At 47.4% G+C, this 16,625-nt stretch overlaps 1 protein-coding gene across 1 annotated transcript in view; it reads left to right on the top strand.

Moving 5' to 3' along the window:
• The window catches only part of NOC2L (NOC2 like nucleolar associated transcriptional repressor), a 67,574-nt gene that overhangs the window by 17,941 nt on the left and 33,008 nt on the right, over positions 1 to 16,625 (top strand). Inside the window, exons 10-13 of the mRNA XM_058161213.1 lie at positions 15 to 203; positions 2,114 to 2,253; positions 4,749 to 4,860; positions 15,785 to 15,898. Of these exons, the coding sequence (XP_058017196.1) occupies positions 15 to 203; positions 2,114 to 2,253; positions 4,749 to 4,860; positions 15,785 to 15,898 (555 nt within the window). The remainder of the gene's footprint in view (positions 1 to 14; positions 204 to 2,113; positions 2,254 to 4,748; positions 4,861 to 15,784; positions 15,899 to 16,625) is intronic.

Consider the following 16,625-nt stretch of genomic DNA (forward strand, 5'->3'; position numbering starts at 1 on the left):
CTTGTTCCCATTAGCAAATGTACATTTCCTACGTCAAGAATTCTAGGTTCACCTCTCCTAACGCCCTCCCTCTCATCAACTTCATGCAACGGACTCTGATCGAGATGTACGCTCTGGATCCTTCTGTGTCTTACCAGCAGGCCTTCATATACATCCGTCAGCTGGCCATCCACCTGCGTGGGGCTATGACCATCAAGAAGAAGGTGAGTTTATCTGAAGGTGCGATGACGCGGAGCGTGGCACGAAAGCAACACAGCCAGAGAACAGGTCTAATTCCTCTTTTGTTGTGACCTAGGCCCAAGTAGTTATTACCAGGCACAATCAGTCCTAAACAAACCTGTTTTATTAGAACAGCTGAGAATTACTTTGTTCTTAGCTTAGTCCAAATTAATTCCAAAACAAAGTCCTTCAGAAAAAGTCCTTTGGCCTTATCACAAACCTTTGTCCTCTTTGGCACCCTTTTCTTGGCAAAGCCCCATGATTACGACTAGAAACAAATGTAGCAACATTGCTTTCCTAGGAAGAGCCCAAGAGCTGTTGCTGCTCTTTTAAGCCTTATGGGAGGGGCCAATCATCTCCTGGCCTTACTCCCGAGTCGTCCTTTTTGCTTTAGCTGCTCTTGCCTTGTGTGCGCATGTGTGCATTAGGAACAGGCTCCTCCTGTTTCTCTGCCTCTCTGCTGTCCGCCTCTGGAGGCTCTGGAGTCCACGCATCGCTCCCAGATGGCTCTGGCCCCATCTCTGCCTCAGACGCAGAGCCCTTGTCCAATCCTTCCCTGAATCCCGTTGTCCTCCCCAGCCTCCTTACTGTCCGACTCCGCTGCCAGCTCCGCGGGCTGATGGTGGACCACAACACCTTTATTGCTCCAACTTTGCCCCCCCAAATGTCCCCACGTTCCCTACAATTCCTGGAGCGAAGTTCTTACACTCACCTTCAGCAGCCTCTGGCTGCGAGTAGCTCAGTAAGCCAGGTTAGCCAAACGGTAACCAGAACAAGAAGTTCAGCAAAGCAAGCAAACGGAGCCCCACAAGACAGGCAAGCACAGGAATTTCCGGGCGTTAGCAAGTTCACACGAGGCTCCACAGATTTAACATTAGTTCCCGACAAATGCTGATCAGTGGTGTTGGCTGGATTTATCCAACCTGTGGATTCGCAAAACACTCTTTCTGTGTTGTGTAACACAATTACACCAAACACTTCAATTCTTTTCAGGCAGGCTGGTCCTGTGGCTAAATTCATACAACCCAGAGGTGGGTTTCACATATTCTTACCACCGGTTCGCTTCGCACGCTCACTTCGCACCCACGCCTTCTGCGCATACGCCTGGCCTCGAAAACTTGGCTAAGTAGGATGGTATTACGCCAGAGTCGCTGCTACCGGTTTGGCTGAACCGGACTGAACTGGCTTTAACAACCTCTTGATAACAACCACTGATAACAACCTCTTGAGCCAAGAACTCTGCAATCTCGGTGTTTAAATAATCAGGTGTTTTTTTTAAATTCAAAAAGTTTACAAAAAAATTTCTCTCCCTTTCCCCCCACCTCCCCTCCCCTCTCCCTTCACAACCCCCTCCCCCCCCGACTTCCCGGAACGAGCACAAGGTATAGTTAAAAATAAAACAAACATATGCTAAAAAAATTCGTCCCAATTTAATTATACTCCTACAATTCTCATCAGTTCCTAACTTCCCCCGAAAACAATCAAAAATAATACATCATAATCATTCAAAAGCAGTCTGATAACTCTTAGTCTGATATCTACTTTGAATATAGTCAATCCAAATATCAGCCTTTTTGAAAGATAATATGCAAGAAAGATACTTAAAGGAATGGAAAAAATGGCTTGACTATAAATAATCAGTTTTGTAGCCAGCGTATTCTAAGATGGGTGGTAATTCATCTAAATGTTTTTAATTGTATTCTTCATCCAGAAGGAGTTAGTGTGCAGTTTACAGCTCACTTTAAAAACAACACCTTTGTAATCTTAAAAAAAAAAAATCACAGCACAAAAGGAAAACAGAAGTATCTAATCCTAATCCTGAACAGCTTCGGATCTTACAATGTGCTTCATTAATTTGTCAGCGTAACTTCCTCTTTTTTTTTTTTTTAAATAGGAAAACTATCAGTCGGTTTACAACTGGCAGTATATCCATTGCTTATATTTTTGGTGCCGGGCGCTGAGTACGATGCATCCGAATGACGTCATGCAACCCTTGATTTACCCTTTGACCCAAGTCATCATTGGTTGCATTAAGTAAGTAAAATTACGCAACGATTAACCCTTTGGGGTCTGTAGAGATGCTCAGTCCTCCAGGTCATGGTGGTCCCATAGTTGCTCTTTCCTTGGTTTTTTTTTTTTCCTTTTGAAGATGTTTCGCTTCTCATTCAAGAAGCTCCTTCAGCTCTTGACAGGAAATAGTGTTTTCATCCTGAAAACAAAAGTGCGTATAGTCAAGGCTCTGGTTTTCCCAGTTGCAATGTCTGGTTGTGAAAGTTGGACCATAAGGAAGGCTGAGCGCCAAAGAATGGAGGCCTTTGAACTCTGGTGCTGGAGAAGACTTCCTGCGAGTCCCTTGGACTGCAAGGCCATTCAACCGGTCAGTCCTAGAGGAGATCAACCCTGACTGCTCTTTAGAAGGACAGATCCTGAAGAGGAAACTCAAATCCTTTGGCCACCTGATGAGAAGGAAGGACTCCCTGGAGAAGAGCCGAATGCTGGGAACGATGGAGGGCAAAAGAAGAAGGGGACGACAGAGAACGAGGTGGCTGGATGGAGTCACTGAAGCAGTCGGCGTGAGCTTCAATGGACTCCAGATCATGGTAGAGGACAGGAAGGCCTGGAGGAATGTGGTCCATGGGGTCGGACACGACTTCGCAACTAACAACAACAACAAGTGGGGAACGGAAGGATTTATATTTCTTGCAGACAGCTGGTCATTTGCATCCTTTTAGAGGGCAAATGATAAAGAAATAAATCACTTCTGAAGGTTTCTACTTTAGGTTTAGAATTTGGAATGGTGTTTTTAACCTCCTTCCACTTTTATCTATTCACCAACCTTGGAGAAGGAAATTGGGAAGGGAGATGCAGAAAAATTACCCGACATAATTGAACGACTGAGCCTTAATTTATCCCCACCACAAATTGAGCGACTGAACCTTAATTTATCCCATATTGGAGATGCTTTCTCCAACCTGAATTTTTTTGGGAAAACAAATAAAACCCCGAAACTGTAATTCTGCTGCCTTTCTAGATTTTTTTAAAATTCATTCCAACTTCCCGTAAGTTTATTTATACTTTCCACCTGGTTTATTTCCATTTAAAAAAAAACAAAAAAAAAACACCCCGTTCTTCTTCTAACCAGAAGATGGTGCTAGTCCCTAGTGAACTAGATAGAGCAGCTGAAGAACTGGGGACAGCAAAGGGAATTGGGGTGGGGGAGCTTTGACAGAAGGAGAAGCGGAGTTGCCATCTGCGACAGCTTTCCTTGCTCCAGGCAGAGTCGGGGGTAGAATTTTAAATGCGGTTCAAGACAATAAGGAGGGTAACTAGCAACCGGAGCCTTGTAGGGTTGGTTTCCTTTGTGGTTTTTCCAAAATCTGCTGCTTTCCCGTGCCTTTGGGAGGGGGCACAGGGGTGGGAGGGCTGGCTATTGTGAATCCCCCTTGTGTTGGCAGAGATGAAGGAGAGGGAGGGGGGGCAGCCTGAACGGTGAAGAGTGCTTAACCTAATGGGGGTAGGTGGGAAGGAAAGTCTGTTTGACTTGAATTCTCGAAGGCAAAGTTTTAAAAGCGTCGCCTTGGTTTTTAGCTTTTCTATCAGGGTGGATAAAAATCGATTAAAAAAAACCAATAAAAAGAAACCCAGATTTTTTTAAAAAAATCGGATTTTTAAAAAAATTTAAATTGGATTTAAAAAAAAAAATTAAATCAAATTTATTTTAAATAAAATGCTTTTGGAATAAAAATCTACCTCAAGGTAGTTTTCTATTTAAGATATGTTAATAATTCAGTTTAGCTTAATCAAGGAGCTTCTCTCCTTAATTAATTTCCACCCGTTGCTTCTTGTTCTACCCTCAGGTGCTTTGGAGAATAGATTGACTCCCTCTTCTTTGGGGCAGCCCCTGAGATATTGGAAGACTGCTATCATGTCTCCCCTAGTCCTTCTTTTCATTAAACTAGACATACCCAGTTCCTGCAACCGTTCTTCATATGTTTCAGTCTCCAGTCCCCTAATCCTCTTTGTTGCTCTTCTCTGCACTCTTTCTAGAGTCTCCACATCTTTTTTACATCGTGGCAACCAAAACTGAATGCAATATTCCAAGTGTGGCCTTACCAAGGCCTTATAAAGTGGCATTAACACTTCACGTGATCTTGATTCTATCCCTCTGTTTATGCAGCCCAGAACTGTGTTGGCTTTTTTGGCTGCCGCTGCATACTGCTGGCTCATATTTAAATGGTTGTCCACTAGGACTCCAAGATCCCTCTCACAGTTAACCGCTATTAAACCTGGTTTCACCCAGTCTATATGTGTCCTTTGGGTTTTCCTTGCCTAAGCTTCAGACTTTTACTTTTCTCTCCGTTGAATTTCGTTTTGTTAGATAGCGCCGATTCTGACCTCCATTGCAGCCATAAATCGAGGACTATCTGTATACAAACTTGTATCACTCATCCCCCTTTAAAATGGCATACTTGGGTCCACTTTTCGGTCTGGTTTTCAACCCTCTTGTTTTTTTTTAACCCCTTTGCCAGGCTGGTACCAACAGCTCGTTTCTACCCTCTACGTATGCACTGCATTCGGGCGCTAACCCTGCTGTCGGAGAGCACTCAGACTTTCATCCCTGTCCTGCCTTTTATTCTGGAGGTGAGTTCAGTAAAAAGAAGTTTGTTTTTTCCCCCTCAAATTTATTTATTTATTTATTTATTTATTAATCATATTTATATACCGCCCTATCTCCCGAAGGACTCAGGGCGGTTCACAGGCATTTAAAAACATATAAATACAGAATAAAAACAATTAAGAAACTTATTTTAAAGCCCGTTAATTAAAATATACAAATAAAACCCAATTAAAACCCATGAATTTAAAACCTAGCTCAGTCCTTGTACACCTGCAGAGTAGAAGCAGGAAGTTCAGGGGATGCCCAAGATAACCTTTCGCCGCGAGTTGAAGACTTACCTATTTATTCGCGCAGGACTGGCATAGACATTTTTAGCAGGTTTTAATATTTTGTTGTAATTATTCGGGGTTTTATGGTTTTAAATAGTTTTAATTTGGCCTGATACGTAATAAGATTTTTAATAATTGTTTTTATTATGTATTTTATTATTGTTTTTTTTTATTTTATTTATTTACATTTATATCCCGCCCTTCTCCGAAGACTCAGGGCGGCTTACAGTGTATAAGGCAATAGTCTCATTCTATTTGTATATTTACAAAGTCAACTTATTGCCCCCCCAACAATCTGGGTCCTCATTTTACCTACCTTATAAAGGATGGAAGGCTGAGTCAACCTTGGGCCGGGCTTGAACCTGCAGTAATTGCAGGCTGCTGTGTTCTAATAACAGGCTTCTTACCAGCCTGAGCTACCACGGCCCCTTTTACTTTGGCTGTGAACCGCCCTGAGTCCTTCAGGAGAAGGGCGGTATAAAAATCTAAATAAACTAAACTAAACTAAACTAAACTAAACTAAACCTTGGCTCTAGCAAAAACAAAAACAAAAAAACTACAGGTGTTTAGGGTCAGGCCCAAAATTTTATGTGGCTAAACAAGACAGCTGTTAAATGAGCTTTGTCCCTCCTGTCGACTTCGCTGGTCAAAAGATCTCAAAAGGAGATCGTGTGACTCCGAGACATTGCAACCGTCATAAATAGGAATTGCCAAGCATCTAAAATTTGATCATGTGACCACGGGAATGCTAAAATGGGCGAAAAACGGTCACCTCATTTTTTTTCAGAACCGACGTAACTTCGAACAGCCAGTAAACGAGTTGGTTGTAAGGCAAGGACTTCCTGTATTAGAATGTCTGTATTTTTATTATAGAAAGTCAAAGGCACGAAGCGTTATTAAGAAACAGAGCATGCAAAATACAACAGGAATGGATACGGGCGATGTTTTACAAGGTGCTTAAAACCAGGGCAGCGTGTAAATAGATGATATTTGTAATTTATAACTCATTGGCCTTCAAAACTAAAACGAGGCAAACAGCCCTACCTCGTAAGATTTCTCCTACGTTGATAAATACACATATAGTTGCTCACTGGGGAATTCTGGGAGTCGAAGTCTTACGCTTCTTAAACTTGACAAGTGGGGAAAAAACACTGCTTTAGACTCATTTTGAGCGCAGAACATAGAGTAAAAGAATTGGGAGGGGCCTTGAAGGTCTTCCAGTCCAACCCCAAGCTCAGGAAGAGATCATATACCGGCTGTCCAATCTCTTCTTAAAAACCTCCATTGATGGAGCACCCACAACATCTGGAAGCAAGTTGTTCCACTGATTAATTGTTCTCACTGCTAGGAAATTCCTCCTTCGTTCTAAGTTGCTTCTCTCCTTGATAAGTTTCCACTCGTTGCTTCTTGTCCTGCCCTCCTCAGGTGCTTTGGAGAATAGCTTGACTCCCTCTTCTTGGGGGCAGCCCCTGAGATATTGGAAGACTGCTATCCTGTCTCCCCTAGTCCTTCTTTCATTAAACTAGACAAACCCAACTCCTGCAACCGTTCTTCATATGTTTTGGCCTCCAGCCCGCTAATCACTTTTGATGTCTTTCTCTGAATTAAGGAAGTCACAACCCTCTGTGGATTTCCACCCTATCTCTCACTCGTTGCTTTTATCCATCTTGCAACTGGAGCAAATTCCTTCCTGAACTTTCAACTCCTCTCTCCCAACGTTTGTTGGAACCAACGAGAGACCCACACCTAGTGAAAAAAGCCTGTTTCCCTAAAAATAAGACCCAACCGGAAAATAAGCCCTAGCATGATTTTTCCCCCAGGATGCTCGTAATATAAGCCCTACCCCAAAAATAAGCCCCAGTTCAAATCGTCTGTAGATGGAGGCATTTAGTACCGTATTTCCCCCAAAATAAGACCCAACCAGAAAATAAATCCTAGCGTGATTTTTCAGGATGCTCGTGATATAAGCCCTACCCCCAAAATAAACCCCAGTTTAGATCGTCTGCAGACGGAGGCATTTAGTACCGTATTTCCCCCAAAATAAGACCCAACCGGAAAATAAATCCTAGTGTGATTTTTCAAGATGCTCGTAATATAAGCCCTACCCCCAAAATAAACCCCAGTTTAGATCGTCTGCAGATGGAGGCATTTAGTACCGTATTTCCCCCTAAAATAAGACCGAACCAGAAAATAAGCCCTAATGCGTCTTTTTGGAGCAAACATTAATATAAGACCTTATTTGGGTGGGGAAACACGGTAAAAATAAACTCAGATTATGTTAAGCGTTCCCCTCGCTAGGCTTTTCCTCCCTGGAGGTCTGCTCGTGACCTTTGCGTTAACTGCCAAAGTGCCTTGTGAGTTTTAACGAAACAAAAAAAACAAAAGTGGCTGGCAGATGGCGCAATCGTGGGAGGGGTTGCAATGCTGGTGTTTCTGGGGACTTAACCAAGCCGCCTCGGTTTGTTGCTCATCGCCAGGAAGCGGGGGGTGGAAAAAAAAGAGGACCATTGTGGGCTTCCTCCCCCTCCCCGAAAAATATGCAAAATATTTGTTCACCGCATCCTTTTCGCGCTTCCTGCGTCCCCAGGATTCATTGTGGCTTCTGCACGGCTGCCCTTTCGGTCTCTTGCCGAGGAGGTTCTGCCCACCCGGCCTGCTACACCCCCCCTCTGTGGTGTGTCTTTGTGTGTGTAGAAAGCAGCCTTCCCTCCAGGGTTTGCGCTGCTTTGGCCTCTCTGCCCTCCATCACATCCAATGCGTTGTGTGTGTGTGTGTATAGTGGTGATGGCCAGCACCTCCCCCACTCACTCTCCTGGGTGGGAGCGGGAAGGAAATGTGGCTGGCTAAGCTGACAGCCTTTGGGAAGAACTACCAACACACACACACAAACACACACACACACACACACACAATCTGAGATGCTGCAAAAGAGAAAATTTTATTTATTTATTTTTTTGCATTCCTTAATGCGAACTTCCAAATTTGGGTGGTTGGGGGGGCGGCTTGCATTTAATTCCATGCCGCCTCCTTGCCTGGGAAACTTGTCCCTTCTGTCTACACCCAAAGTTCTTTTTAAACCTGCAAAATGTGAATCCTGTTTCGCCGGCCCCTCTTCCCTTTCCCCAGATAAAGGTGAAAATAGGAAAACTAAAGCTTTTAACTCTCAGCCCTTCCCCTCCCCCTCCTTTAATAGAGAGAGGAATGGGATTGATAGTGGTTGCCCCTCTCCCAACTTCTAAAACTCCAAAAGAGACCCCCACCCCGCCTTAAGACCCCCTAAGGGCCGTGGTAGCTCAGGCTGTAAGAAGCCTGTTATTAGAACACAGCAGCCTGCAATTACTGCAGGTTCAAGCCCGGCCCAAGGTTGACTCAGCCTTCCATCCTTTATAAGGTAGGTAAAATGAGGACCCAGATTGTTGGGGGGGCAATAAGTTGACTTTGTAAATATACAAATAGAATGAGACTATTGCCTTATACACTGTAAGCCGCCCTGAGTCTTCGGAGAAGGGCGGGATATAAATGTAAATTAAAAAAAAAAATTAATTTGATCTGCTACTGTCATGTCACCTCCTTTTGCATAAATGCAGCAGAGGGCCAGATGGGAGTTTTCCCCACCCCATCTTCCAATCCAGAGAATAATAAGAGCTGGAAGGGACCTTGGAGGTCTTCTAGCCCAACCCCTTTCTCAAGCAGGAAACGCTATATCCGTTCCAGACAAGTGGCCGCTTAAAAACCTCCAGGGATGAAGCGCCCACAACTTCTGGTGGCAAGCCGTTCCACAGGTTAATTGTTCTGAACCGTCAGGAAGTTTCTCCTTAGTTCTAGGTGGCTTCTCTCCTTGGGTTCGTTTCCACCCGTTGCTTCTTCTCCTGCCTTCAAGGTGTTTTGGAAAATAGGTTGACACCACCACCCCCCGCCCCCCTCTTATTTGTGGCAGGCCCTCAAATATTGGAACGATGCTATCGTGTCACAGATTTCCTTCTATTCCCGAATTTGCAAAAAACAAACAAACACAAAAAAACACCTCGGCTGGAACTGCTTCCTTCTATTCCCGAATTTGCAAAAAAAAAAACCAAAAAACCTCGGCTGGAACTGCGGTTCTTCTCATCCGGAGCGACTTAATGCAATCCCTCCCTTCTCCGTAGTTTCCTCTTGCTTGGCTTCCTCCCCTCCTCGCTTTGTCACCAGTACGATGACAGCTCGGGGCGTCTTGTGAGGTCCCTCGGAGTGCCGATATTCCCCAAGCTTCTGTCACTGGAAATGAGCAGGAAATCGGTGATGTGCCTTGACAGTTTATGCTTCTCTTGGCACAGAGAAGCAGGAGCCCCCCCCCTTCCTCCCCGCGGCATCGCCTCTCTGCTCTTTGGCAAAGACCAAGCTGTTTGAAGAGAGAGAGAGAGAGAGAAGGAAGGAAGGAAGGGGCCGGAAAGTACGTTTTGCCCAAACGGGGAGGGGATACCGTAATCGTTCGCTTTTTATTTTTAATTTCGCCATCGGTGGGTCCACAGCCTTGTGCTACTGTGGGGGCGGGGGCAGAGCTGGCATTTGGGTTAGACTAAATTTGGGGACAGGGGCCATGGAGCAGCATTAATAGCGATAGCTCTTAGACTTGTATACCGGTTTACCGAGTCAGCCTTTTAGGGCCCCCCCCAATAATCTGGGTCCTCGTTTTACCGACCTCGGAAGGATGGAAGGCTGAGTCAACCTTGAGCCAGTCGGCCAGGATCGAACTGCTGGCAGAATGCAGTACTGCATTCTAACCACTGGGATGGATGGATGGATGGATGGATGGATGGATGGATGGATGGATGGAAGGAAGGAATTAGACTTATATACCGCTTCACAGTGCTTTACAGCCTCTCTCTAAGTGGTTTACAGAGTCAGCCTCTTGCCCCCAACAATCCGGGTTCTCCTTTTACCCACCTCGGAAGGATGGAAGGCTGAGTCAACCTTGAGCCAGTTGGTCAGGATCGAACTGCTGGCAGTGGGCAGAGTTAGTCTGCAATACTGCATTCTAACCACTTGGAAGGAAGGGAGGAATGAATGAATGAATGAATGAATGAATAGCAGTTAGACTTATATACCGCTTCACAGCACTTTACAGCCCTCTCTAGGCGGTTTACCCATCTGGCTTTCATGTCTATGGCGGGACTAGAACTCACAGTCTCCTGGTGACTCGCTCGAAATCACCCGGCTGGCTTTCAGGCCTGTGGTGGGACTAGAACTCACTGTCTCCTGGTGACTCGCCCGAAGTCACCCATCTGGCTTTCATGCCTATAGCAGGACTAGAACTCACAGTCTCCTGGTGACTCGCTCGAAATCACCCGGCTGGCTTTCAGGCCTGTGGTGGGACTAGAACTCACTGTCTCCTGGTGACTCGCCCGAAGTCACCCATCTGGCTTTCATGCCTATAGCAGTATATAACTCACTGTCTCCTGCTTTCTAGCCCAGTGCCTTCACCCCTAAGCCAGTTTGCTAGAGTCGTGACGTGTGGAAAACCTTCCTCAACCTTGTATGGATGGTCATTTAACTGGGGGTGATCAAATAACAGAATAACAGAGTTGGAAGGGACCTTGGAGGTCTTCTAGTCCAACCCTCTGCTCAAACAGCAAACCTTCTACCATTTCAGGCAAATGGTTACCCAACCTCTTCTTAAAAATTTCCAGTGTTGGAGCATTTACAACTTCTGCAGGCAAGTTGTTCCACTGGTTAATTGTTCTCACTGTCAGGAAATTTCTCCTTAGTTCTAAGTTGCTTCTCTCCTTGGTTAGTTTCCACCCATTGCTTCTTGTCCTGCCTTCAGGTGCTTTGGAGAAGAGCTTGACTCCTTCTTTTTTGTGGCAGCCCCTGAGATTTATTTATTTATTTATTTATTTATTTAATTTGATTTTTATACCGCCCTTCTCCCGAAGGACTCAGGGCGGTGTACAGGCAAAATAAAAACAACAATACAAATATACACAATTTAAATACCCTTAAAAAACTTATTCAAAATTAGCCTGATATTAAAAAATCATCATCAATTAAAACCCCATTTAAAATTTGTAAAATTCCCTTTTAAAATCCAATTAAGCCAGCCCCGCGCGAATAAAAAGATGGGTCTTCAGTTCGACGAAATGTCCGAAGGTCAGGTATTTGGCGTAAACCAGGGGAAGCTCGTTCCAGAGAGTGGGAGCCCCCACAGAAGGCCCTTCCTGGGGCCGCCAGCCGACATTGTTTGGCGGACGGCACCCTGAGAAGTCCCTCTCTATGGGAGCGCACGGGTCGGTGGGAGGCATGTGGTAGCAGCAGGCGGTCCCGTAAGTACCCAGGTCCTAAGCCATGGGCGCTTTAAAGGTCGTAACCAACACCTTAAAGTGCACTCGAAGGCCACAGGCAGCCAGTGCAGTCTGCGCAGGAGCGGTGTTACATGGGAGCTACGGTAGCTCCTCTATCACCAGCGCAGCTGCATTCTGGACTAACTGAAGCCTCCGAGTGCACTTCAAGGAGCCCCATGTAGAGAGCATTACAGTAATCCAGCGAGAGGTAGCGAGGCATGAGTGACTGTGCATAAGGCATCCCGATCAAGGAAGGCGCAACTGCGGACCAGGCGAACCTGGTAGAAGGCCCTCCTGGAGCGGCCGTCAAATGATCTTCAAGCGACAGCCGATCATCCAGGAGGACGCCTAAGTTGCGCACCCTATCCTTTGGGGCCAATAACTGCCTCCGACAGCCAGCTGCGGCTGCAGCTGACTGAATCGGGATGCCGGCATCCACAGCCACTCCGTCTTGGAGGATTAAGCTTGAGCCTGTTTCTCCCCATCCAGACCCGTCGGCTTCCAAACACCGGGACAGCACTTCAACAACTTCATTGGGGTGGCCGGGGTGGAAAAGTACAGCTGAGTATCATCAGCGTACTGCTGGTATCTCACCCGAAACCACTGATGATCTCACCCAACGGCTTCATGTAGATGTTGAACAACAGGGGCGAGAGAATCGACCCTGCGGGACCCCACAAGTGAGGCCCTCGCGGTCGACCTCTGCCCCCGTCAACACCGTCTGCGTCCGGTCGGAGAGATAGGAGGAGAACCACCGATATACGGTGCCTCCACTCCCAATCCCCCAGCCGGGCGCAGCAGATACCATGGTCGATGGTATCGAACGCCGAGAGGTCTAATAAGACCAGGGCAGAGGAATAACCCCTGTCCCTGGCCCTCCAGAGATCATCCACCAATGCGACCAAAGCTGTCTCCGTGCTGTATCCGGGTCGGAAGCCGGACTGGAGCGGATCTAGATAGACATCTTCATCCAGGTATTGGGGTAGCTGTCGCGCCACGGCACTCTCTACAACCTTCGCAACAAAGCGAAGGTTGGAGACTGGACGATAATTACCCAAAATAGCTGGGTCCAGGGAGGGCTTCTTAAGGAGGGGTCTCACCACCGCCTCTTTCAAGGCGGCAGGGAAAACCCCTTCCAATAAAGAAGCGTTGATAATCCTCTGGAGCCAGCCTCGTGTCACCGCCTGAGTGGCCAGTACCAGCCACGAAGGCACGGGTCCAGTAAACATGTCGTGCCGTGCAGCCTCCCCAACAACCTGTCGACGTCCTCGGGAGCCACAGGGTCAAACTCATCCCAAATGGACTCAACAAGACGTGCCTCCTCTCCCTCGCTTGGATCATCCCAATTTCGGTCCAGACCGTCCCTCAGCTGAGCGATTTTATCGTATAGATAACCGCTAAACTCCTCGGCTCGTCCCTGCAACGGGTCATCCCGCACCTCCTGATGTAGGAGAGAGCGGGTCACCCGAAACAGGGCGGCCGGGCGGTTATCTGCCGACGCAATGAGGGTGGGCGTAAACGCCTCGCTTCCCTCATTGCCACTAGGTAGGTCCTAGAATAGGACCTAACTAGTGTCCGATCAGCTTCGGAGCGACTGGACCTCCAGGTGCTCTCCAGGCGTCTTCTCTGGCGTTTCATCTCCCTCAGCCCCTCGGAGTACCAGGGGGCCGGACGAGATCTCCGCCGGGTCAGAGGCCGCAAAGGCACGACACGGTCCAAGGCCCGGGCCTCGGCCTGTTCCCAGGCCGTGACCAGTTCCTCAGTCGTGCCGTGGGCCAGTTCCTCAGGGAATGGCCCAAGCTCCGTCAGGAACCTCTCGGGGTCCATCAGGCGCCTGGGACGGAACCACCGTATAGGTTCCGTCTCCCTGCGGTGGTGAATGGCGGTTCGGAAGTCTAGGCGAAGGAGAAAATGATCCGACCATGACATTGGTTCTGTTACTAAGTCATCTAACACCAGATCATTAAGCCACTGCCCAGAGATATAAATCAGATCCAGCGTGCCTCCCCCCGAGTGCGTAGGGCCATCATTTACTCGAATCAGGTCCAAGGCCGTCATGGAAGCCTGGAACTCCCGAGCTGCCGTCGATGACAAGCCAACTGATGGCAGGTTAAAATCCCCCATGACTATAAGTCTGGGGGTTTCGACCGCCACAGCAGCGAGTACCTCCAACAGCTCAGGCAGGGCTGTGGTCACGTAGCAAGGAGCCAGGTACGCGATCACCAAGCCCAACTGATTCCTATAGCCCCATCGCACATAGAGGGATTCACAGCCGGCAATCTGAGGAACAGTGGTCTCCCTCGGCTCTAGATCCTCCCTAATGACAACCGCCACCCCCCCACCCCTACCTTGGACCCTCGGCTGATGGAATGCTCGGAAACCTGGCGGGCACATCTCGACAAGGGGGACCCCCCCTCTGGGCCCAACCAGGTTTCCGTAATACCCATAAGGTCCGCGGACTCCCCCTGAATAAGATCACAAATCAGGGGGGCCTTATTAACCACGGACCGAGCATTACATAGCATCAGCCGAAGGTCCAAGCTCTGAGGATCATGGCCACCCGGGGAACGGGTCGGGACTGAGGGGCCGGAGCACGCGATCGCTCTCAAACAACGAACGCGTGCTCCCTCAACACGATACGGCCCCTCCCCCCCGCCATATCTGCCTCTCCCACTTACCGTACAGATTGAGTAACCCTCTAAACCTGGAACGTCTTCCCCCCCTGCCTTCAGACAAGATGGAATAGTGTCGCGAACTAGCACAGGGGCTGGATCCCTCCCCGGCGGGTTTTGTCCCCCACCCGCCAATAGATATTGGAAGACTTCTATCATGTCTCCCCTAGTCCTTCTTTCATTAAACTAATATAGGTTGTATGGCAGGAGTGAATGCAATCCAAGAGAGACTATATAGAGCAGGGGTCTCCAACCTTGGTCCCTTTAAGATTTGTGGACTTCAACTCCCAGAGTTCCTCAGAGGGACTCTGGGAGTTGAAGTCCACAAGTCTTAAAAGGACCAAGGTTGGAGACCCCTGATAGAGATTCTCAGTCATCCAGGTCATGGTTGCTTTTTCAGGAGGCCACTGGACTTCCTTGGTTTTTCTTTTGAAGACAATTTGGGATGAACACCCTTGGAATGGCGTGGGAGTAGGAATGGATTTCCAGAGAAAAAATTGCGGACTACAGCACTACTCAGGTCACACCCCGAGGACACAGATAAACCTCCAAGTGCTTCAACAACCCTCTAAAAAACGATGCCAAGGACCAGCTGTCTACAAGGAATATAAACCCTTCCGTTCCCCACCATCCAGTCAGAGCTGAAGAAGCTTCTTGGATGGGAAGCGAAATGTCTTCAAAAGAAAAACAAAAAACAAAGTCCAGTTGCCTCCTGAAAAAGCACCTTTGGGACCATCCAAGAGAGAATTATTATATTTTTTTTAAAAAAAAACCACAACCTGTATCTGTGATGGCAAATCTATAACACGGAAGTGGCACGCAGAACTGGTCTTCCTGTTGTGTCTGCGCCCCCCGAGCCGGGCCTCCTGCCAGAAAGTGACTCGGAAAGTGAGGGGGAAGGGCCATCAGGACTTACCTTGGGAGCACCGGCTTCCCTGGCCCAGTTCCAGGAGCCAGAGGCAGGCCAGGTGGAGGAGATAACGAGGCCTCCGTCCCCTGACTCTTCCCCCCCCCCCAGGCCACACCTACAGACCCAGCTGATGGCAATCAGGCCTGGCTGGACCCTAGGTTTCGTAGGCAGGAGAGGCGGGAACAACAGAAGCAGGGGTGGGGCAGGCCTAGGAAGTGCTGAGTCATGGAGCCACACCCCACAGGATATAAAAGCAGCAAGGGCTGCTATACCTCTTCGTAGCAGGCAAAGCAACTGATTAACTAAGAGCTGAAGTACTGTTTGTTCCTGGATGACTCATCGGCGTCGAGGGAGATAACAGAGACACTTGGCAGACACGCTCGCTAGTTTGCTGCCAGAGCTGATAGTGCCGGCTAATTAAGCCATCGCTCGGACGGAGGCGAGGGGGGACAGAACACTTCCGGTTCCCACACTTGCGCGCCAGGGAACTGCTCTTACGTTTTCCGGAGCTGCCCCGCGCACACTCGCGCTCTCCGGCTTCGGCACTCGGTGACCAATATCAAGTTCACTTCTGCAGCCTGGAGACGATCAAAGTGGCCACGTTTAAGACAGCCATCCTGGGCTTGCCAAAATTTGCTAGCTGTATCTTCCCACACCTTCTCTTCCATGGGTGCTCGGCTGACCTTTCCATTCCGTTTGCTTTTCGTTTTTTTCCACAGATTTTCCAGCAGGTAGATTTCAACAAGAAACCGGGGCGCATGAGTGCCAAGCCTATCAACTTTGCCGTCATCTTGAAGCTCTCTAACGCCAACCTGCAAGAGAAGGCCTTCCGGGTAAGAATAGAATAGAATAGAATAGAATAGAATAGAATAGAATAGAATAGAATAGAATAGAATAGAATTTTTTTATCGGCCAAGTGTGATTGGACACACAAGGAATTTGTCTTGGTTCATAGGCTCTCAGTGTACATAAAAGAAAAGATACGTTCATCAAGGTACAACACTTACAACACTTAATGACGGTCATAGGGTACAAATTTAACTCTTAATGATACAAATAATAGGGTACAAATAAGCAATCAGGAAACAATATCAGTATAAATCGTAATGATACAAGGAACAAAGTTACAGTCATAAATGGCGTTTGGGCTCTTTGCCGGAAAACAACGTTGGTAGCTTTGTCTTCTTGCATTTATTTTGTATCGTTGTCTTCTGAACTTTTGCCAAGAAAGGCCTTTGGCAGTTTTCCTAATTGGACCAAAGTTTGCGATAGGACTGAGGAATTTGTGTTGGGAGGAATTTGCTTTAATTTAGTTGAACTACGCTGAGAATGGAGTGAATTCTCAGCTGTTCGAATAAAGTTTGTCTGTTTTTACACTGACTGAGTTGCCTGCTACCTACTCGGGCCTGGGTCACAACAAGTAGCCGAGTTGGGAAAAAACATTGATTTAACTCATTTGGGTTATGAATGTTGGACCCATCCTTAGGCGGGAAGTTGGCCTTCAGAAACCCTTTTCAAATTTTGAGTGTTTTTCTTCTTCTTCTTCTTCTTCTTCTTCTT

This window comes from Ahaetulla prasina, chromosome 18 (genome assembly GCF_028640845.1).
Source record: "Ahaetulla prasina isolate Xishuangbanna chromosome 18, ASM2864084v1, whole genome shotgun sequence".
NCBI lineage: Eukaryota > Metazoa > Chordata > Lepidosauria > Squamata > Colubridae > Ahaetulla > Ahaetulla prasina.